General features: G+C 40.3%; 1 protein-coding gene across 1 annotated transcript in view; it reads right to left on the bottom strand.

The window, feature by feature from the left end:
* Positions 1-859: 859 nt before the first annotated feature.
* LOC132827770 (small conductance calcium-activated potassium channel protein 2) overlaps positions 860-23727 on the bottom strand; it is a 145773-nt gene continuing 122905 nt past the window's right edge. Inside the window, exons 9-10 of the mRNA XM_060844476.1 lie at positions 13449-13518; positions 860-1217 (exon numbers count right to left, since the gene is read on the bottom strand). Coding sequence (XP_060700459.1) covers positions 930-1217; positions 13449-13518 — 358 coding nt within the window. The 3' untranslated portion in view covers positions 860-929. The remainder of the gene's footprint in view (positions 1218-13448; positions 13519-23727) is intronic.

Below are 23727 nucleotides of genomic sequence, written 5' to 3'. Positions count from 1 at the left end.
CAATTCTCTCTCATTTAATATTTCTGTTTTCCTTTTCTTGCTCTGGTTCTTATCCTCAATTTTCCAATCCTCAGATAGGGCAATGTTTTTGCTGTTCCAATTCTGCAGATGATCACTTCTGCCCTGGGGCATATAATTCCAGCAAAACGCTTTCTATGTTGCAGGTACCTATCCTGACAACATTGTGATGCTGACAGTTATTGAATGTACTTCTGCAGCATACATTGTATAGTTACAGCATTACTACGTGGATCTCTCTGTGCTTTCTATGAACACTCCCTTCTTTAATTTTCTTACTTCTCTTTATTTATGGATTTAAGATAAATCACAAGCTAGTAAAGTGTGCATGATAACTAGTAAACTCCACTGTAACAGTCTGGTCTTAACAGTCTTCTCAATAAATATGTATAAAACGTTTCATTTCTTTTAAATTCTGGGATAAGGTGAACATTGTTTATGTTTAACAATTTAATAAACGGTGTTCCTCATTTGTATTTTAAAAAGCATTATTTATGTAATATTCGCATTTGGAACAAAGTACATTTCCTTGTTCATTATTGGTTGAGCACCTGAGTTCTGTTACAGCTGTGCCCATGAAGTGAAGGGCTTAAACTGACCGACCAGAAATATCCAGAAAGTTCTTTTTATTATATTATATATTAGTAAAGTCAGTTGAAGTGCGTGAGTAAAAAGTCAAGTAAATTGTACAGAAGAAACAATCTAGATAGCAGGATCGGTGCATTCACTGTGCAACTGAAGGAGAGAATTCACTCCTTTTGGCCTAAAATATTTTTGTCAGGTTCCCTGGATTCTGATATCAGAACCCAGATGACACTGTTTAGTATCGTTAGGGCTTTACAATAAAAGCTAAAATATCAACCATATGATGGCAAAAAAAAAGTTCCTTCTTGTGGTTAAAATGTTCACTTCTAGCTACTTTCCGATGAAGTTGGTGGGGCTGTCGAAGAGGACCTTCTCCTTCTGGTCGATGAGCGTGACCGCTCAGCACTGCAGGCAGTTTGGTGGACATACTGTTGCATCTGAGTTTCAAAGAACTCCCTCTGCTGTTGGCTGATTGACTGGCTAATCAGACCAGGCAGAGTTTGGATACTCCCTATTAATGTCTCTAACTTATTTTCCAATGTTACAATCCTTTTCTCAAGGTCTTCGCTCCTTTCGTTTAGGTCTGAGATCATGTCGTACATAATGTTTTGTGTCTAAAATGAAGGGAGAGAACGGAGTTAGAGGCTTTAACATATGTTTTGCATTTTCTCAAGACAAATTTTTTTTCCAAATTAACAGGCATCATTAAGTCAGCTCTATTCTAAATGATCTGCTATTTCAAAAATGTAGTGAATGGTGTACAAAATATAAACTATGTCCATTTAACAGTAAATCATAGTACAAATTACTTTTCAAAAGGTCAACAGAATTGGTCACAATGTAATTAATAAATATTACGCTGACAAAAAATACCTTGGTAAGGTTTCTTCACCTGTCAATATTTACAGTCAGGTATCCATATTGTAAATTCAGCACTAAGAAAATTCTCACAAGTTCTTAATTCCAATTCTTGGCATTGACCTTTCACATATTAATTACAACCACTGACATAGTTTTTCTTTTAAAGGCAATATCCCAGTTTGGAAGGAAAGTGTTAAGTATAATGATTTGATAAATCTTCAAGCAATACTTAACAAATATAATTCAAAGATATCAGATCTAACTTCAAGTAAGTCATATTTGTTATTTGTCCAATACAATGGTCCAAAGGAATGAAGAATATAATAAAATGAATTGACAGATTTTATTGATTGGGCACAAATAAGTAAGAATTATGAATGGACAACTCATCTTATCATCAACTTCCAAACAAAATGAAATTGTAATGTTAATATCTTCCAAAATCTTTTAATCCCAATTCTCTTCAGCATGCCCTTCTTTGATCAATCTAAGTAAGAAGTCGACTTCTAACAACTATTATAAATGCACTGTCATTCTGTTCCAAAGCAATTCTGGGGACATCTCCAGTGGTTCTCCAATTAACGTATATATACATTCAGCGAGCCTCTTCAAAAATCTTTAATTTGACCAAGTTGTTCATCAACTTTACCATTGCTGAAATGAAAGTGAAATTTTAATAGGACTTCCTTTGTTTCCTTAGGTGAGTAGAAAAAAATTCCTGCAATGTTCAACCAATTCCCAATGCAGCAATGTGTATATCAGCTCTTGTTTTCCTGATAGCTGCCACAGTACTTATAAATTAAGGCAAATTATGGTGTCAAGCGTAAAGGTTGGCTGTATCCTGCGCTTTGACTAACGACTTCTCTGTGCCTCCCAGAAGCATAACAGTAGTTCTCATCACACTAGCATCAGTGGTATAAAATGTTAGAATTTGATTAAAAACAAATATATAAATTGTTTTCGGGTACAAACAGTTTGCCTTGTGTCTTAAAACCAGTGGTGGTGCACTTCTGCCCAACCATTATTCAAAGTGATCTCTTCGTTAAAGCCAGAGAGATGTTGGGGTGGCACAATGGCTCAGTGTTTAGCACTGCTGCCTCCCAGCACCAGGGACCCAGGTTTGATTCCAGCCTTGGGCAACTATCAGTGTGGAGTTTGCACATTCTCCCTGTGTCTGCGTGGGTTTCCATTGGGTGCTCTTGTTTCCTCCCACAGTCCAAAGATGTGCAGGTTAGATGGATTGTCAATGGGAAATAGTAGGATGGAGTGGGTGGTCTGGATAGGATGCTCTTTGGAGGGTTGGTGTGAACTTAATGGGCTGAATGGTCTGCTTCCACACTGTAGGCATTCTATGAATAAAAATAGAAGGAAAGTGCCAAAATACTTGAGGCTGAAGGCAGCCAATGGAGCTGGAAGAGGCAACCAAAAGAAGCCAGTGGGAAAAAAGTCAAAGTAATGATTTGAGATACCATTCTTTAGGAATCACATCAAAGCATGAACTCTTTGTTCAACAATATCCCCTTGCCCATTGCCAGAAAGCAGATAGTTCAAGCAAAATATGCTTTCAATTTGTTTCATACTACATTTATACAAACTGTAGCAGAAAACATCAATCATGTGAACTCCACCAAAACTACACTCTAACTGGAAACACATGCAGATTGTCACCATCTCGATTCTCTTTGGCAAGATAGGTCATTCAATCCCTTGAGCCTGTTCTGTCATTCAGTTAGCTCATAGCTGATTTGCATCTCAACTCCATTTACCCAGGGTTGTTTCTACAGATTTTATGCATGTTCGGATGCTTTCTTTTGCTTTACCTGAAGTTCAGATACATGTGAAATGTCTAACCTTTAATTCTGATATAAACTTTTGGGATGATTGTTTCATTTGGCTACTTATACTAAAATTCTCAGATGGACCTACTTCAGGCTGCAGTTCTACTGTAACTACATGGATGTTGGGACATTTGCCTTTGCTGCCTTTCTGTCACATGTATTGATTTCTGATGGACTGCCTGGAGCTTATAATTGACCTGTTATCATAAGGTACAACTGCACAAAAAGCTTTGTTTCAAAAAGCAATTACATAGTAATCTGCAATTGGTTGCTCAGCCCTTCACTTTAAAGTAAAATATTATTTTTTGTAGCACTTTATTGTTTTTCAATCTCCCCATCTCATTCTAATAGAAGTGACTGCCCTTGACATCAAGGCTGTATTTGATTGACTGTGGCATCAAATAACCCCATCAAAATAGCAGTCACTCAGGGGCAAACTCTCTGCTGGTTGGGGTCATTCCTGGCACAAAGGGAGATGGGTGTGGTTGGTGGAGGTCAGTCACCTCAGCTCCATGATATCTCTGCAGGTGTTCCTCAGGATAGTGTCCTTGGCCCAACTATCTTCAACTGCTTCATCAATAAACTTTCCCCCATCATAAGGTCAGAATTGGGGATGTTACTGATGATTGTACAATGTTCAGCACCATTTGTGGCTCTTCATATACTGAAGAGTTTAATGTCAAATGCAACAAGATGTGGCCAATATTCATGCTTGCGCTGACAAGTAATATTCACAGTCAAGAGTGTGGTGCTGGATAAGCACAGCAGGTCAGGCAGCATGTGAGGAGCAGGAAAATCGATGTGTGTGGCAAAAGCCCTTCATCAGGAATCTCCAGCATCTGCAGTCCTCACTTTCGCCTAAGTAATATTCACAGGCCGCAAGTGCCAGACAATGACCATCTTCAAAAATAGAGAATCTAACCACTGTCACTTGACATTCAATTGCATCACCATTGCTAAACCTCCCATTATAAACATCCTGGGGGTTACCATGGACCAGAAACTGAGCTGGATTAATTATATAAATATAGTGGCTACAAGGTCAAGTCAGAGGTTTCGAATCCTGTGGTGAGGAACTCACCTTCAGATTTTCTAAGTCTGTCCATCGTTTACAAGGAATATGTTGGAATAAAGTTCACTTGCCTGGATGAGTGCAGCTCCGACAACACTCAAGAAACAGGACAAAGTAGCATCCTTGATTAGCAGCACAGCTACACAAATTCATTCCCTCCATTACTGATACACAGAAAAGGCAGTGTGTACCATCCTCAAGATGCACTACAGAAATTCATCAAGTCTCTTTAGACAGCACTTCCCAAACCCACAAATACTATCACCTAGAAAAACAAGGCCAGTAGATAGATGAGAACACCACCACCTGCAACGTCCTCTAAAAGCTATTCACCGTCTTGACTTGGAAATATGGCAGGGCTCCTTCACTGTTGTTGGGACAAAATCTGGAACTCACTCTGTAATATCTTTGAAGTGTACCTACATCAAATAGACTGCAGCAGTTGAAGAAGGTGATCCACCAACCCCTTCTCAAGTACAATTAAGGATGGGCAATACATATTGGCCTAAACAACGATGCTCATATCCTGGAATAAAGAAAAGTCTGACGGATGGCAGAACTCCTCCTGTCCACCATCATTCAAATTAGTGGAGTCTTGACAATCCATTGGGGTGGTGCTGGATATGTGCTGCAGCTATGCAAAAAGTCCTAGCCAACAACATGATGCAACCAAGCCGTGCTTCCGAGAGAAATGGAAATTGATGTTGTGGGAACTTTTGAACATAACTCTTCACAACCAATTCTAACTCTATTGCAGTTTTATGTGAATAAATTGCATTTTTAAAAATGTTTTCTTCATTCATAGTTCCAGGATTTAATGCACCTCTTATTCTGTTGAGAATGACATACTTGAACAACTGTGATCCAGGTGGCAATAGTGTTCTGGCATTGAAAGGCAGTTTCAGGATTGTGACTCTGTGAAGGAACAGAGATATATTTCCATTTTGGATGGTAGCTAGATTGGAAGGGACCTTATGATCAAGGGAAGATCACTGATAAAATAAATGAAGCAGCTGAAGATGGATCGGTTCAGAACACTGCCCTCAGGAATTGTTGCAACAATGAGCTACCATTGAGGAGATTAGCTTCCAGAAATCATGAATATCTTTTGTGCTTGGTAATATTTGAGTCAATGAAATGAATTCCCCAGATTCCCATTGATTTCAGGTTTGGTTCGAGTTCCTTGATGGCTGACCGTGGTCAGGTGTTGTCTTGGTACCAAGATTGGGCACTCTCATTTCCTACATGAAATTCAGCTATTTCATACATATTGGGACCAAGGTGATAACGTTGTCTGGACATGAGAGACAAGATGATTTGGTGGAATGCAAACTGAGCATCAGTGAGCAGGTTATTGCTGAGTAAATTCCACTTGATACCATTGTTGATGACAATTTCCATGACTTTGCTACTGATTGAGAACTGACTGGTAGGGTGATATTTAACTGAATTGGATTCATCTTGCATTTCATGGACAGAACATATCCAGTCAGGTAGATGTCAGTGCTGCAGCTGTACTGGGATGGCTTGGTTAGGGGTGTAGCTATCTCTGGAGCCGTGTTCACCGTTATAGCTGGGATGCTGGCAGGACCTGTAGGCTTTATGGTGTTGGTGTGCTCAGTTATTTCTTGTTACTACATGGAATGAATTAAATCAGCTGAAGAGGGACATCTCTGATGGCGGACATCTCAAGGTGGAGGCCGAGGTAGATTATCAATCAAACACTTCTGACTGACAGTGGCTATAAACACTTCAGTCTTGCCTTGAGTAATTATTGGACTAAATTCGATGCTAAGGTTATTTTAACTTCCATTCTTTATCTGCATGCGGTCCTGATGTAAATATGATGGTTACAGTTTCTTGGACAGGCTGGGAGATCAGCACATCAATGTCAGGTACCAGTTGCAATATAAGGCTTCTGGTTACTCTTAATCTGCTGCCATTCCTGACCAAATCACCTCCTGATAAATATCACTTTCAAAATAATAAAAGCATATTCAAAAGGAAACTGGAAATCTGAAATAAGATCAGAAGATATTGAAAATACTCAGCAGATCAGGCAGCATCTGTGAAAAGAGAAATAGAATTAACATTTCCGGTCAATTGCTTTGTAACAGAACTTGAAAAGGTTAGTGATGTTACAAACTTTAAACAAGTACCAGCAGGGATAAGTTGGAAGGGGGAAAAAAAAACGAAAGGAAATGTCTGTAGTAAGGCAGAAGATATTAAGTGGCAAAAGGGATGATGTTGCAAGGTAAAAGGAGATGCTAATGGATCAGGCAAAAGAACAAAATATAGTTCAATAAATATAGAATGATAAAGCAGGAATAGCAGAATCATCAGGAACAACTGTCATTCACCAAGTGAGGGATAGTTTATGATTCGAGATTGTTGAACTTAAATGTTGAGTTCAGAAGGCTGTCAAGTTCCAAATTAAAAATTAAGATGCTTACAGTGAAATTTACTGTAACAATGTGGGAGGTAGAGGACAGACTGGTCAGAGTGGGATGGGGAATTGAAATGACAGGTTCTTGGAAAATGAAAACTCTGGGGTTACATTGTGAATTGAATGAATGTCACACAATCTGCATTTGGTCTCCCCAGTGCAGGGAAGCAGCATATATGTTTATACTCAGCTGAAAGCAACATATATTTCTTTTTCTACATCTTTCTTAAATGGTGGAGTAATATTGCCAACTTCCAATCTTCAAAGACCATTTCAGAGTTTGTAGAATTTTGAATGATGATCACCAATGTATCTACTATCACTACAACCAACTCTTTCAGAAGTCTATAGATCATCAGTTTAAGGGGATTTACTCACATTGAATCTGATTAACTAGATTAGATTAGATTTCTTACAGTGTGGAAACAGGCCCTTCAGCCCAACAAGTCCATACTGACCCTCCAAAGAGCAACCCACCCAGACCCATTCCCCTACATTTACTCTTTCACCGAACACTATGGGCAATTTGGCACAGCCATATCACCGAACCTGCACATTTTCTTAGACCGTGAAAGGAAACCAAAGCACCCGTAGGAAACTCATGCAGACATGGGTAGAATGTGCAAACTCCACACAGACAATTGTCTGAGGTGGGAATTGAACCCAGGTCCCTGGCGCTGTGAGGCAGCAGTACTAACCACTGAGCCCCCACCCATGAATTACGCTGGCACTTTCAAAAACTATGATTAATATCTTGCTGCTCCTCATTTAGAATTAGACCCTAGAATTGCCATTATTTCTGGGAGACACTTAGCATTTTCCACAATGAAGACAAACACTAAGCTCTTGTTTAGTTTCTCTGCTATTTCCTTGGGTTTTGGGAGGTGGGCCAGCTGATATTTTATCCCCTTCACTGTCAGGACAGATGACCTGAAGGTGCTGGGAATTAGGTTTGGAGGGGCTGGGGTATATGCAAAAACTTGGGAGGACCTTATCGCTAAGGTGAGGCAGATACTGGGCTTTTGGGATCACCTGTCCTTCTCCACTGCATGTAAAAACCATGCCATCAGGTGTGAGGTACTCTCTCTGTTGTACGTGGTGCAGGGCTGGCCCATTCCTAGAACCTACGCCATTGTAGTCACCGGAACTGTCTTCCATTTCATTTAGAGGTCTAAGGTGGACCGTGTCCACAGAACTCCATGTACAAAGCTCTGGATACGTGGGGGAAGGAATGTCCCCAATGTCGCCCTCATCCTGATGGTCACCTTTGTGTGTTGCTGCATTACACTGTGCCTAGACCCTCGGTACGCAAACCCTAAGAGTCACTACATACAAAGAACAAAGAAAATTTACAGCCCAGGAACAGGCCCTTCGGCCTTCCAAGCCTAAGCCAATCCAAATCTACTGTCTAAACCTGTTGGTCAATTACTAAGCATCTATATCCCTCTGCTCCCCACCTACTCATGCATCTGTCCAGACGCATCTTAAATGAATCTACCGTGCCTGCCTCTACCACCTCTGCTGGCAACCCATTCCAACCTCTGTGTGAAGTACTTGCCGCATGTATCCCCCTTAAACTTTTCAACTCTCACCTTGAAAGCGTGACCTCTCGTTATTGAATCCTTCACCCTGGGAAAAATGCTTATCTCTATCACCCTTCATGATTTTGTAAACCCCAATCAGGTCCCCCATAATCTCCTTTTTTTCTGATGAAAACAAACCTAACCTACTTAACCTCACTTCATACCTAACACCTTCCATACCAGGCAACAGCCTCGTAAACCTTCTCTGCACCCTCTCCAAAGCGTCCACATCCTTTTGGTAATGTGGCCACCAGAACTGTACACAGTATTCTAAATGCGGCCGAACCAATGTCGTGTACAATTTTAACATGATTTGCCAGCTCTTATACTCAATACCCTGTCCGATGAAGACAAACATACTATATACCTTCTTCACCACTCTATCCACCTGTGCAGCAACCTTTCAGGGTACAATGGACCTGAACTCCCAGATCTCTCTGCTCATCAACTTTTCCTAAGGCTCTTCTGTTTACAGTATAATTCGCTCCAGAATTAGACTTCCCAAAATGCATCACCTCACATTTGCCTGGATTGAACTCCATCTGCCACTTCTCCGCCCAACTCTCCAGTCTATCTATATTCTCCTATTCTTTGACAGTCCCCTATGCCTTCTGCTACTCCACTAATCTTCGTGTCATCTGTAAACTTGCTGATCATACCAACAGTGCCCTCTTCCAGATCATTTATGTTTATTACAAACAACAGTGACCCTAGCACTGACCCCTGTGGAACATCACTGGTCACTTTTCTCCATTTCGAGAAACTCCCTTCAACTACTACTCTCTGTCTCCTGTTGCTCAACCAGTTCTTTATCCACCTAGCTAGAACACCCTGCACACCATGTGACTTCACTTTTTCTATTAGTTTACCATGGGGAACCTTATCAAGCGCCTTACTAAAGTCAATGTATATGACATCTACAGCCCTTCCTTCATCAATCAACTTGGTCACTTCCTTAAAGAACTCTATTAAGTTGGTAAGGCACAATCTCCCCCGCACAAAACCATGTTGCCTATCACTGATAAGCCCAATCTTATCCAAATATAAATAGATTTTATCCCTGAGCACTTTCTCCAGCAACTTTCCCACCACTGATATCAGGCTCACTGGTCTGTGGTTACCCGGAATATCCCTACTACCCTTCTTGTACAGGGGGACAACATGAGCAACCTCCAGTCCTCCAGCACTTCACCCATGTTTAAGAATTCTACATTGATATCTGTCAGGGCCCCAGCTATTTCCTCTCTCGCCTCTCTCAGCAACTTGGGATAGATCCAATCTGGTCCTGGGGATTTGTCCACCTTAATAACTTCTAGCCTACCCAACATATCTTCCTTACTTATATGTACTGAGATTCCATCTGTCTCCAGTATTGTGAAGGGTGGGACTGGCCTTGTTGTTGCAGAATGCTCCAAGTTGTTGGATTGTTCCACATCATGGAGAAACTTGCAAAGAAAAACACTTTGACCACAAGTCCACCAGGCAGTGAGCAGCACATAGTGTTCTCAAGACTGCAGGAAAAGGAGAAGGTAGATCCTATCAAGTTGTTCCCTGAGCCGAACCGTCAAAGGCATTTGGCAGAAGGCACCTTCACAGAACTTTCCAGCAATCACCAAGGCATCACTTGGCTCATGGTGAGAAGTGCATTAGCTGTGAGAGCCTTCATGCATGGCTGGACTCTGTGTGCCACTACACATTGCCCTTGAAGTGGCTGCAGAGAGTGGGGGAGGGGTTACAGACTGTCATATATCTCCTTCTGGAATGTGCCTTTGCAAAGGAAGTCTGGAGAAAGATGCAGTGGTTTTAGTCTAGGTTCATCGAGTGTAGCTCCATGATACAGGATTCTGTGCTATATGGTCTGTTCCCCAGGATACACACCGAGACAAACATCAATGGTGCCTGGAGACCATTAAGTCAGTGAAAGGTGTTCTTTAGTCTACCCAAAGCTTGTTGGTCTTCTAGAACAAGGAGTTGATCCTGACTGAATGTAGCAGACTAGCGCATTCCAAGGTGGGGGATTATGTGTGAGAGATGCTCTAAAGCTTGGGGCCACTGCATCTAAGGCACTGTGGGGAAAGACCACCCTCTAAGGTCTTTCTGCCAAAGTTACATGGGTCCCTTCAGTTATTGGATTCCGCCCCCACCCTGCTTCAAATATATGTAAATAAAGTCAGGTACAAATCAGAAATGCCTTCAGTTTGGTTGATGAATAGAATCAACAGTGTTTGCTTGTTTCTTCATATGCTACAGTCCAGAACTGAACTGCTTTAGTGACTATGTATGTATACTTACAAATAAATTATGAATAAAGAATATTTTTTAAAATAAACAAAGTGGGTACAAGTTGCTCATGCAGAATGTAACCCTTTGCCTTATTGACCTGAGAGCCTGGCCTCCAGTGTACACCTGTCAGCCTTACCACGAGGTGTGGCCCATTCCTTACTACTAGTAAAGTACCAGCAATGGGAGGGAGTAATCATTAATTTGCTATTAATGAGCAACGTTGGGCCTCAATTGGCCCAAGGGGGCATGGACTCACCAGCACCTCTCCCACCACTGCTGGATTGCGTAAATATTAAGAACAGTGCACCTGCCATCCCTGCTGATTTTACAATGTCCCACCTCCCAACCCACTACTCAAGGATATAAAGGTATTGTAATTAGGAGCAGGATGATACCATTCAGCCCCTCAAGGCTATTCTGCCATTCAATAAAATAATGGCTGAACCGATTATAACCTCAAATCCATATTTTTGCATACCCCAGATAACTTTTCACCCTCTTGCTTAATAAGAATCTATCCACCTCCACCTTAAAAATATTCAAGGACTCTGCTTCCCTTTTCAGGAACAGTGTTCCAAAGCCTTGTGACACTCAGAAGCATTTTGTTTTCAAAGGGTAATCTCTGAGTGATTCTTATACAGTGACTCTGAGTTTCAAATGCTCCTGTAACATGGGACTGTTAAACTCTGATCATTTTGTAACATAGGTAAACGTTACTAAAATCAAATTCATACACTTGTGCTTAACATTTTGATAAGTTTTAACAACCTTTACTGTATCTTTGCCAGAAGTGAAAAAGCTATCGAGCCTACACTTAGTTTGGCTCCTTAACCCTGTAGGTCACATTTGTTTTCTGTGTGATACGGATTGCTGCCTCTACTCCCCTTTTAGGCACTGAGTTCCAGACCATCATCACTCACTGGGTGAAAAAGATCTCAGCTATCCTCTAAGCTTTATACTAATTATTTTAAATTTGCGCTTGCTCACCTTTCTGCTAATGGAATATCACCTTCATTCCCACTCTCTATAGACTCATCGTGATTTTACACACATCAATTAAATATTTCTCAACCTCCTTATTCCAAAGAAAATAATCCTAGCCGATCGAATCCTCATAACTAAAATCTTCCATAGCTGGCAACAGCACTGTATATCTTCTCTGTACACTTGTTAGTGTAATTAGATTCAACCTGTCATATGTACACAGTACTCTGGCATAAGTGCAGAAAGTGCTGGAGAGTCAATGTGAAGAATCATTGAATCATCAATTCTGTTTCTGTCGCAACAGATGCTGCCAGATCTGCTGAGTTTTTCCAGCACTTGCTGTTTTAACTTTAGATCTCCACCATCCACTTATCCTTCTAGTGTTTTAGGTAGCTCCAGCATTACATCTCTGCTCTTACATCCAATGCCTTGATTAATAAAGAAAAATATAAATTTCCAAAATCCCATATTTCTACTTTTCACCAGGCTTAAAGCTAGAACATTCTAGCTTTTAACTACCATCTTATAGGACTATAGCTTTCTGCTGTGGGATTGCAAGATTACCCGTAAAATTTCATTGGATTTTAGTTTGGCTTCCTAATAACCAAACAACTCTGTACTATTAAGGATACCATGGATCACTTGACAAGACACATAATTCAGTATTGTTTTTCTTGCTCACTTTTCAATTCTTCACCCTAATCAGAAAGGAGAAAACTGAATGATGGTAAGCAAATCAATTTCAAAATGAGACACTCCTCAAACCTCTTTTTTGGTGTCAATACTCTCTTCAGGCTCAGAATTATTCAGTCATCATTGGGTTGAATCAACTGTTGTTAAATGGTCAGAATTAGGCTATAGTTTTAATTCCAGATTTTTATTGAACTCAATGTTCCATGGTGAAATTCAAACCCACAAATTTTACAAATTTGGAATTCGCAGAAATCCAAATTCCTGCCTGATGTGTGCTCCCATTTGGTGAAAATTCTAAAATATACCCCAACCTATTTTCCCATCAGTTAGAATTAGCTAATTTGTGTCTACTTCTGTGTTTTTCATGTGTCAAAATATGTACCCAATACCCAGACCCAGTTCTTCTTGGTTTCTGTTTGACCTCTGATTAAGATGTAAAACATGTATCTTTAGATCGTTGAATTTCTCGGTAGGACCTGACCATATTACCTAAAAGGTTTTAAGCAGAGAGCTGTTTGAATTCTTTTTTAAGATAAATAGCACATGTTTTTATGAGTCATCCATTATTAAGGACAAAACAAATATCTTGTGGAATTCCCCAATGCCTAGAGCATGTTAATTAGCTTGACCTGCTCCAGCAAAGCCCAACAAATTAATGTTACACCAATATTCCTCAACGGAAACAGGTATTTTTGTAATTGAGCATTTTTTGACAGCATTTTCTTTACTCAAGTATCCATACTGAACTGTACCTATTTGTGTGAAAGATCAGTTCCCACAATTGGAGAAAAAAGAACGAGCAATATGATTGACACAGGTGAAGTATGAGGGGAATGGGATAAATCATAACAAAGTACAAATTATTACAAATTTTATCCATTTACTTGTTTATCTGAAATAAATAAATGTACTTTGTGATATCTGCATAAAGTAAATAATCAAAATGTTAGAATGACAGAGATAACTCTTTGAGATGGTTAGGAAAATTAGCAGAACAGTATCAGAGCAGTAGTCTAACAATTAAAAAAAATCAAAAGTGCAACATTTTAAGCAACTTCAGCAAATTCCCATCAGATCCAACTAACCTTAGCAAGGTCCACCAAAGTATTTGCCTGATCATTTAATTTTCTTTGTTCCATTTTTACACTTCGTAACCTGGGTGCAACATTCATTTTAGTTGGTCAGTTTCATTTCATCTTTCAATGTTATCTTCAAAAAAGAACATGCAGTAAAATTCACCAGAGCAAACAACCTTCATGATAAATGAATTTCTTACTTTTAACACGTCAAAACCACTCATTTGTCTGCGAAATGAGAAGCATGCTTCCTCAACATGGAGAAAAGAACATTGGCAGCAGAGAGAAATGTATGCATTTTACATTATATTAGCTGCAGTTAAAGATGAAAGAAAGTAACAATAAAAACAACTTTACAAATGTTATACCAAAGCTTAGGCATTTGTTAAAAGCCTAAGTATCATGACCAAAAGACATAGGATGGAAGAAGATCGATCTCAGACTATCCCCAAACCTCTGCAGGTTTTCCATCGGAGCCCAGTGCCCATTTCTTGAAACAGTGTGTTTAACTGGAATCCCAGGGATATCCAAACCATTGTTTGTTATATCATAGAATATTTTTAGAAGGATATGTGCATGCATAGAATAAATTTGGATTAATAATACTTTTGCAATGTGCTTTAAAAAGCTGACGAACCACTGTATAAGGAAAAAAGAAGATTTCTTACTTTAAACCATGCATTCTGAACTCAGCCCATTTATCCATGTACAACTACTTCACTATATCTATCCTAACTCAAGATTCCGAAGATTCCCATTATGTAATTCTAAAACCATTAATTACTTTTCACGTTTTCCCTCTACACACTGGAAATGAGTTGCCAATCTGAACTCTGAAAATTGGGTTAGCAATACCCGAACTCCCTTCATTTAGGAGTTCAAACTGATGTTTGTAATTAATATATAATTAAATTAACTTATTTTTCCAAGACTAACATTTCTTTTGATGATTGATAAAATTCATGATTAAATTCACTGCTATGAACCTCAGGATCATGAATCTACACATTCGAATTCTATGTCAAAAGTTTGTTGCTTCTTCCCAGTTAAATGATTTTATTAAATGACCAGGTGGAATTCAAGGCTTAATGTTTGACATAAGAAATTGCCAGTGGAAATCAGGGAATAGAACAAAGAAATATAAAATTTATTGAATTGCGTAGCTCTGATCATACGTCCATTACAAAATAATTTTATTTGTATTAGTTGTTTGAATTCTTAATAGAAGTTTATTGAATTAAATTTTCCTTTCTGCCAGAACATAGTGACTTAACCCAGCAGTTGGCCAAATCGAATCCAGAAGCAGTAATTTCTAATACATCCATTTGAGAACCCCTTTATGTAGACATATGAAGTATTCCTATGTCTATGTGGCCTGATACTAGTCCTGTAAAAGTTTGAAATGGATTTGATTAAGGGAAACTTGTATCCAATGTTACTCAGTGATAAGTGAAATTCCTATTAAAAAGGAAATATTTTAAACTTCTTGCAGCTAAAGAGAGTGATAATGTTTTGAAATTATTTTTCATTAATGTGTCGAACCATGTTATGATACATCTCTGGGTAGGTGGGACTCGGACTCAAAATATAAAAGCAGACTTAGTGACACCTTCTTTGTTTCACAAAAGCCCTCAATGACTTGATTCAGAACAGCAACATTTTCACTTAAATTAATTACATGCAACACACACATCAGTCTACTTTTAAACATTTATAATTGGATTAATGTGATCCAAAGCTATTTATGATATTAGTTTTGCCAATGTACCAAAATGCTGAACACATTTCTTCTGTTGAATATTTCTTGGAATCCATAATTAGAAAGTGTTTATTAATTACTGTATTGTTTTGGAACACAAGGTGTTTAATCATCTTTAACACTATTTTTATACATTAAGAGAGTAATTGCAGGAAACTAGATTACAACTGAATTATTTTAGCTTTGAAATAAGTTATAATCTCATATCTGAAATTTTATAATTATTTCAATCAATGTGCTCTGATAATTGTTTGCCAAATTATATATTTTCTCATGTTTTTGAGTGTCATACCACACTTTTGACAGTAAATTTAATTTGTTTTAAGAGACAAGAAATAATCAAGCCATAAGCCCTTTACCTTAAAGAATTAGGGGTTTGGTATTTAAGCCTTGATGGGACTGGGATCAGAGCTGAATGAGAGATAAAAATAGCGCTGTTGACAATGTGATTGTTCCCTGGTTCCATCCCACCTTTGAGTCCTTGGGAATGAGGCAGGAATGGAGGTGTGACAGCACTACTTTTCTGTACTTGTAAGATAGACAATTGAAGTTGTTGACAGCTTCTTAAGGCCAATTAAATACAGCAAATAGGATTTTCCAGTTGGCCTCCCAGTCCCCACAGGTGGGAGCACAGGGACTTCCCCCACCTGTCTGGGTGCTCCAGGCTATCATACAGAAGGGTTTCCCTCACTCATGTTTCACCACTCCATTCCCAACCAGAGTCACACTGCAAAAGATATGTGGTTATTTAAAAAGAAACATCGGAGAAAGGGTGCCTCCATTTTCAAGCATTCTCTTTCTTACTCATCTTGATGGTTGCTTTTCAGAAGCCCATTGGTAAAATTTTGTGCTAAGTATCTCCTCAAAACATATTCATTCTTCAAATTAAGAACAAAACCTTTGCTTTGTCTCCGTTTTCTTAACAGATTCATATCCCTTGAAATAATTGGAGTAATAATAATTGAGGTTTCTAATTATGGGCAGATTGGAGAGGCTCCGTATGGGTCTGCTCCTGGGCCTAGCCAGGCTGGCGAGAAACAGATCCAGGCATCGGGCTGAGGCGGGGCCAATTATGGCGATTGTCTGTCCCTCTCATGCAGCTACATTCATGCCCAGGTTGCCTGGAGAAGAAGCACACCGTATCCATCAAAGCTTTCAATGCCTTTAGAGAGAGGTGGGCACCACAGCGCGGGGGGTATAGTGCTTATCTCCCCTTCCAACTCCATTTTGATTTTGCCCCCTCCCTCTTTCTCTACCTAGCCCTCACCTTTGATGGGTTTTTTTTCCCTTAATGGGTTTTACACACAAATTATTCAAGTGCAAACATGAGTGATTTGCTGGTTAATAGATGAAAAAAATACCATGGGTGACTTGTTGAAGGGGAAAAAGAGTTGTTCAGTTGTGCATCAAAAGACTTTTGGATATAAAAGGAAGAAAAGGTGCTCTTGTAATAGATTACTGAAATGCTGATGTACATGTAGTGCAGGTACACGCAGGGCCTTGGCTCAGTGATGAAGAATCTTCGGGTAAAAAATGAGGTCTGCAGATGCTGGAGATCACAGCTGAAAATGTGTTGCTGGTTAAAGCACAGCAGGTCAGGCAGCATCCTATTCCTTGGATGCTGCCTGACCTGCTGTGCTTTAACCAGCAACACATTTTCATCAGTGATGAAGAATAACCAGCATTATCTGTCAGGCCAGTATGTAACTCGGAGAGGAATTTGCACATGCTGGTACTCACCAGCCTCTATTGTCCTTGTCCTTCTAGACAAAAACAAAGAACAATACAGCACAGGAACATGCCTTTCAGCCCACCAAGTCTGTGCTGACATGTGATGCCTTTCTAAACTAAAAGCCTTTTGCCTCTACATGGTCTGTATCCCTCTATTGCTACCTATTCATGGATCTATCAAGATGCCTCTTAAACATTGCTATTGTATCTGCCTCCACCACCTCTTCTGGCAGTGCATTCCAGGCCCTTACCACTCTCTGTGTAAAAAAAAGTGCCTCTCACGTCTCCTTTAAACTTTCTCCCTTTTACCTTAAACCATAGGATTCTGGGTAATCCAACATGGAGGACAGAAAAAATTTCTGGCAGCAATAGCTGCTCCCTTATTGAAGTATTTTAGGTATTGGAGATGATTTCCTTGAATTCCAGGAGCAGCAATTGCTGTTTTATATGCAATTACATTGTTTTGCAACTTTGGGGAAAAAAAAGTCAAAACAACAGCAGTTATAAAAAGGAGAAGAACAAACAAAGGCAGTACATGGTCAGTGCAGGACAGAGAGAGAAAGAAACTGACACAGCAGTGAACCTGCCTAGTTAATACCTTTGCTGTTTGAATTCATGTATCGCTGGATATCGGAGTGCGTCTGGGAAAATTAACAAACAGTGAAATTCACAACTGATCTTGGAGGAACTGTTTGGGTGAAGTTCACAGCACAGAAGCAGGTAAGTGTATTGTTTTTAAGTGGGACCTGCAGAAAGTCTGCAGTAGTGAGTAGAGTGGGTTCTTTCTTGATTATATGCTTTTTGAGATATATCTCTTGATTAAACTTTAAATAGAAGCCATAACTATTAATTTAGCCTGGGGCAATGTTTGGTAGAGGAACAAGGCAGTGTCACTTTCTGGGTCTGTAGATCGTGAAGGCGCAAAAATGGCCTATAGTAGAGTGATATGCAGTTCTTGTCAGATGTGGGAGTTTAAAAAGAGTTTAAGGGTTACTGCAGATTATATCTGCAATAAATGCTGTTGGTTGCAAATCTTATCAGATAAAATGGATCAGTTAGAGAGACAGTTAGAAGCAATGAGGAATTTGTAACAGCAACAGTATGTGATGGATAGCAGTTATAGGAAGGGGGGAAAGTCTCAGACACAGCCGCATAGATGGGTTAACTCCAGGAAAGGTAAGAGACGTAGGCAGCTAGTGCAGGAGCCTTCTGTGGCTATACCCGTTTCAAGCAAGTATGCTGCTTTGGAAAATGTAGGGGTGATGGATTCTCAGGGAACATAGCACGAACAGCCAAGTTTCTGGTATTGAGACTGGGTCTAATGCAATGAGGGGTATGTGGGGTTCCAAGAGATCAATTGTGTTAGGGGACTCTCTAGTCCGAGGTACAGACAGACATTTCTGTTGTCAGCAGTGAAAAATCAGAATGGTGTGTTGTTTCCCTGGTGGCAGGCTGTAGGATGTCTCAGAGAGAGTGCAGAATGTTCTCAAGGGGGAGAGGGGCCAACAAGAGGTCATTATCCACACTGGAACCAATGACATAGGAAGGGAAAAGCTTGAGATCCTGAAGGGAGATTACAGAGAGTTAGGCAGGAATTTAAGAAGGTCCTCAAGAGTAGTAATACCTGGGTTATGCCCGGTGCTGTGAGCTAGTGAGGGCAGGAATAGGAGGATAGAGCAGATGAATACATGGCTGAGGAGCTGGTGCATGGGAGAAGGATTCACATTTTTGGACCATTGAAATCTCTTTTGGGGTAGAAGTGACCTATACAAGAAGGATGGTTTGCACCGAAATTGGAAGGGGACTAATATACTGGTGGGGAGATTTGCTAGAGCTGCTTGGGAGGATTTAAACTAGTAAGGTGGGGGGTAGGACCCAGGGTGATAGTGAGGGAAGAGATCAATTTGAGACTGGTACAGTTGAGAACAGAGGTGAGTCAAACAATCAGGGCAGGCAGGGACAAGGTAGGACTAATAAATTAAACTGCATTTATTTCAATGCGAGGGGCCTAACAGGGAAGGCTGACGAACTCAAGGCTTGGTTAGAAACATGGGACTGGAATATCATAGCAATTACAGAAACATGGCTCAGGGATGGGCAGGACTGGCAGCTTAATGTTCCAGGATACAAATATTATAGGAAGGATAGAAAGGGAGGCAAAAGAGGAGGGGGCGTGGCATTTTTGATAAGGGATAGCATTACAGCTGTACTGACGGAGGATATTCCTGGAAATACATCCAGGGAAGTTATTTGGGTGGAACTGAGAAATAAGAAAGGGATGATCACCTTATTGGGATCGTATTATAGACCCCCTAATAGTCAGAGGGAAATTGAGAAACAAACTTGAAAGGAGATCTCAGCTATCTGCAAGAATAATAAGGTGGTTATGGTAAGGGATTTTAACTTTCCAAACATCGACTGGGACTGCCATTGTGTTAAAGCTTTAGATGGAGAGGAATTTCTTAAGTGCGTACAAGACAATTTTCTGATTCGGTATGTGGATGTACCTACTAGAGAAGGTGCAAAACTTGGTAGGTATAGGGAATGCTGGATGACTAAAGAAATTGAGGGTTTCATGAAGAAAAAGAAGGAAGCATATGTAAGGTATAGACAGGATACATGGAGTGAATCCTTAGAAGAGTATAAAGGCAGCAGGAGTATACTTAAGAGGGAAATCAGGAGGGCAAAAAGGGGACATGAGATAGCATTGGCAAATAGAGTTAAGGAGAATTCAAAGGGTTTTTACAAATACATTAAGGACAAAAGGATAACTAGGGAGAGAATAGGGCACTAAACGTTGAATTTCCTGTTCCTTGGATGCTGCCTGACCTGCTGCGCTTTAACCAGCAACACATTTTCAGCTCTGATCTCCAGCATCTGCAGACCTCACTTTTTCCTCGAGAATAGGGCCCCTCAAAGATCAGCAAGGTGGCCTATGTGCGGAGCTGCAGAAAATGGGAGAGATACTAAATGAGTATTTTGCATCACTATTTACTGTGGAAAAGGATATGGAAGATATAGACTGTAGGGAAATAGATGGTGACATCTTGCAAAATGTCCAGATTATAGAGGAGGAAGTGCTGGATGTCTTGAAACGCATAAAGGTGGATAAATCCCCAGAACCTGATCGGGTGTACCCAAGAACTCTGTGGGAAGCTAGAGAAATGATTACTGGGCCTCTTGCTGAGATATTTGGATCACCGATAGTCGCAGGTGAGGTGCTGGAAGACTGGAGATTGGCAAATGTGGTGCCACTGTTTAAGAAGGGTGTTAAGGACAAGCCATTGAACCATAGACCGGTGAGCCTGACATCAATGGTAGGCAAGTTGTCGGAGGGAATCCTGAGGGACAGGATGTACATGTCTTTGGAAAGGCAAAGACTGATTAGGGATAGTCAACATGGCTTTGTGTATAGGAAATCATGTCTCACAAACTTGATTGAGTTTTCGAAGAAGTAACAAAGAAGACTGATGAGGGCAGAGCAGTAGATGTGATCTATATGGACTTCAGTAAGTCATTCGACAAGGTTCCCCATGGGAGACTGATTAGCAAAGTTAGATCTCATGGAATACAGGGAGAACTAGCCATTTGGATACAGAACTGGCTCAAAGGTAGAAGACAGAGGGTGGTGGTGGAGGGTTGTTTTTCAGACTGGAGGCCTGTGATAACTGGAGTGCTACAAGAATCTCTGCTGGGTCCACTACTTTTCATCATTTACATAAATGATTTGGATGCGAGCATAAGAGATACAGTTAGTAAGTTTACAGATGGCACCAAAATTGGAGGTGTAGTGGACAGCAAAGAAGGTTACCTCAGATTACAACAGGATCTTGATCAGATGGGCCAATGGGCTGAGAAATGGCCGATGGAGTTTAACTCAGATAAATGCGTAGTGCTGCATTTTGGGAAAGCAAATCTTAGCAGGACTTATACACTTAATGGTAAGGTCCTAGGGAGTGTTGCTGAACAAAGAGATCTTGGAGTGCAGCTTGATAGCTCCTTGAAAGTGGAGTCGCAGGTAGATAGGATAGTGAAGAAGGCGTTTGGTATGCTTTCTTTTATTGGTCAGAGTATTGAGTACAGGAGTTGGGAGGTCATGTTGTGGCTGTACAGGACATTGGTTAGGCCACTGCTGGAAGATTGCGTGCAATTCTGGTCTCCTTCCTATCAGAATGATTTTGTGAAACTTGAAAGGGTTCAGAAAAGATTTACAAGGATGTCAGAGACTGAGAGGTGATCTTATAGAGGTTTACACAATTATGAGGGGCTTGGATAGAAGAAATAGATCAAGTATTTTCCCTGGAGTCAGGAGGTCCAGAACTCAAGGGTATAGGTTTAGGGTGAGAAGAAAAAGATATGAAAGAGACCTAAGGGGCAACATTTTCACGCAGGGGGTGGTACGTGTATGGAATGAGCTACCAGAGGAAGTGGTGGAAGCTGGTATAATTGCAACATTTAAAGGGCATTTGGATGGGTACATGAATAGGAAGGGTTTGGAGGGATATGGGCTGGGTGCTGGTAGGTGGGACTAGATTGGGTTGGGATATCTGGTCAGCATGGACAGGTTGGACTGAAGGGTCTGTTCCCATGCTGTACATCTCTATGCCTCTATTATGTCCCCTACTAATTGCAATTTCTACCCTGGGGAAAAGAGATCTAAGATCATTGGTTTTAAAGATGTGTCAAAGGAGCTGTGCAGTGCATCTGTTAGATGGTAAATACTGCTGCTACTGTGCACTGGTAGTGGAGAGAGGGAATATCTAAGGTGACCGGTGGGATGTTGATCAAGTGGACAGTTCACACGTGGATAGTGTAGAAGTGCCTGACTGTTGTTAAGCTGCAAGCAACCAGACAAGATGGGCTCCATGTTTTCAAAGGTGTGCAGGTTGAGAGTCAATCTGTTCAGTAACATTAAGATCTATTGCAAAAACGTGTGACCCTGAGCAGCTGTCATCCTTGACATGACAGATAGGCGATGATGATGATTTCATCACACTCAATATTTATGTGGCTGATCCACTTGAGTTTCTGGTAAAAAAAAAGTGCGTTGTTTGCTGTTATTGGTGAGGTATTCAGCAACAGTAATGTTGATGCATGTCAAGGGTGATAGAGCTTCTTTTGCTGGGAGTGGTCACTGCTTGGCACTTGATGCAGTGCTAATGTTGTTTGCTAAGCCTGAAGGACCCAAGGTCCTTCTGCAAGCTGTTTCAATATCTGATGCGTTATGCATATTACTCAATGCTGTTCAATCATCAGTGAACATCTTCAATTCTGACCCTGCGTTGGAGGCAAGGTAATTGATAAAACTTCCAAATTTACTTGGGTATTGGGCATAGTCCTTAGGAACTCATGCAGTGATGTCCAAGGACTTAAACGATTAATTTTCAAAAAGCAGAACCATCTTCTTTTGAGCATGGCGTAAGTTCAATCAGTGGAGATTTTTCCCTGAATCCCAATGACTTCAGTTTTTCCAGGTTCCCAGGCACCTGCTCAAATGGTGCCTTGACATTGTGGGCAGTGACACGCATCTCACCTCTGGAATTCAGCTCTGTTGTTATCTATGTTTGGTTCAAGGCTGTTCAGATGTTTGGAGCCAAGTAGTCATACTGTCATAGAGCCACACAGCATGGAAACAGACCCTTCAGGACAACCAGTCCACGCTGATCATGTTCCCACTTGCCTGCTTTTGGTTCCTATCTCTCCAAACACTTCCTGTTCACACACTTATCCAAATATCTTTTAAATTTTGTAACTGTAACCGCATCCATCACTTCCTCTGGCAGTTCATTCCATACATGAACCACACTCTGTGTAAAAGCTTTGGTCCCTAAATGTTCTTTTTAAATGTTTCTCCTCTCCCTGGAAAAAAATATCCCCCACCAGTTTTGAACTCACAATCCCAGAGAAAAAACACTTGCTTCTCACCTTATCTATGCCCCTCATGATTTTATAAAACTCAGTGTAAGATGTCCCAGCCTTTCCAGCCCATTTTTATAACTCAAAGTGTTCATTCCCAGCAACACACTGGTAAATCTTTTCTGAACCCTCTCCAATTTAATAATACCTTTCCTATAGCATTGTGACCAGAACTGGGCACTGTACTCCAGAAGAGACCTCACTAACATTCCGTACAACCTCAACACGACGTCCCAACTCCTAAACTCAAAATGTCTGAGTAATGAAGGCAAGTGTGCCAAACACCTTCTCAACCATTGAGAACATCATTGAGAAAGTTATCAGTATGTAACTGCTACTTGATATTACTATGGCTGATGCTTTCCATCACTTTATTGATGATTGAAACTGTGGATGCTCATTGGCTGGAATAGTTTTGTTCTGTTTTTGGCTGGACAATTTTCTTCATTATTGCGTGAATGTTGTCATTGTGGTCTAATGTGTACCTTTAGCACTTAAACAAATGCAGTTAAATGTGACAGTAAATTCTAAAAAAAATTTCTAGTTTGTTTTGACAGCACGTTCAGTTGTTCTCAAGATATCTGGCAAAGCAGTTTCACAAGAAGATGTGCTGACTGCTGGAATGCAGTAATTGGATAGGTATGATGAGTCAGCACCAACAGCTGAGTACCTCATACATATTGACAATAAACTGACACAAGTGAGCCGGGCTATCAGGAACTTGATCCACACGATCACTCTCACTGAGTATTACCTGCAATACCAACTTTATTTAGATTCTGTTACATAAATAACAAATTTAAAAAACTACACCGCTCCTCTCCCATCTCAGCACCTGCCCATGCAACCTTATTTCTTTTACAGTAGGAACACCCAATGCAG

This window comes from Hemiscyllium ocellatum, chromosome 2 (assembly GCF_020745735.1).
Source record: "Hemiscyllium ocellatum isolate sHemOce1 chromosome 2, sHemOce1.pat.X.cur, whole genome shotgun sequence".
Lineage (NCBI taxonomy): Eukaryota > Metazoa > Chordata > Chondrichthyes > Orectolobiformes > Hemiscylliidae > Hemiscyllium > Hemiscyllium ocellatum.
The sequence above is the reverse complement of the archived record's forward strand: the minus strand, read 5'-3'. Positions and strand labels throughout refer to the sequence as shown.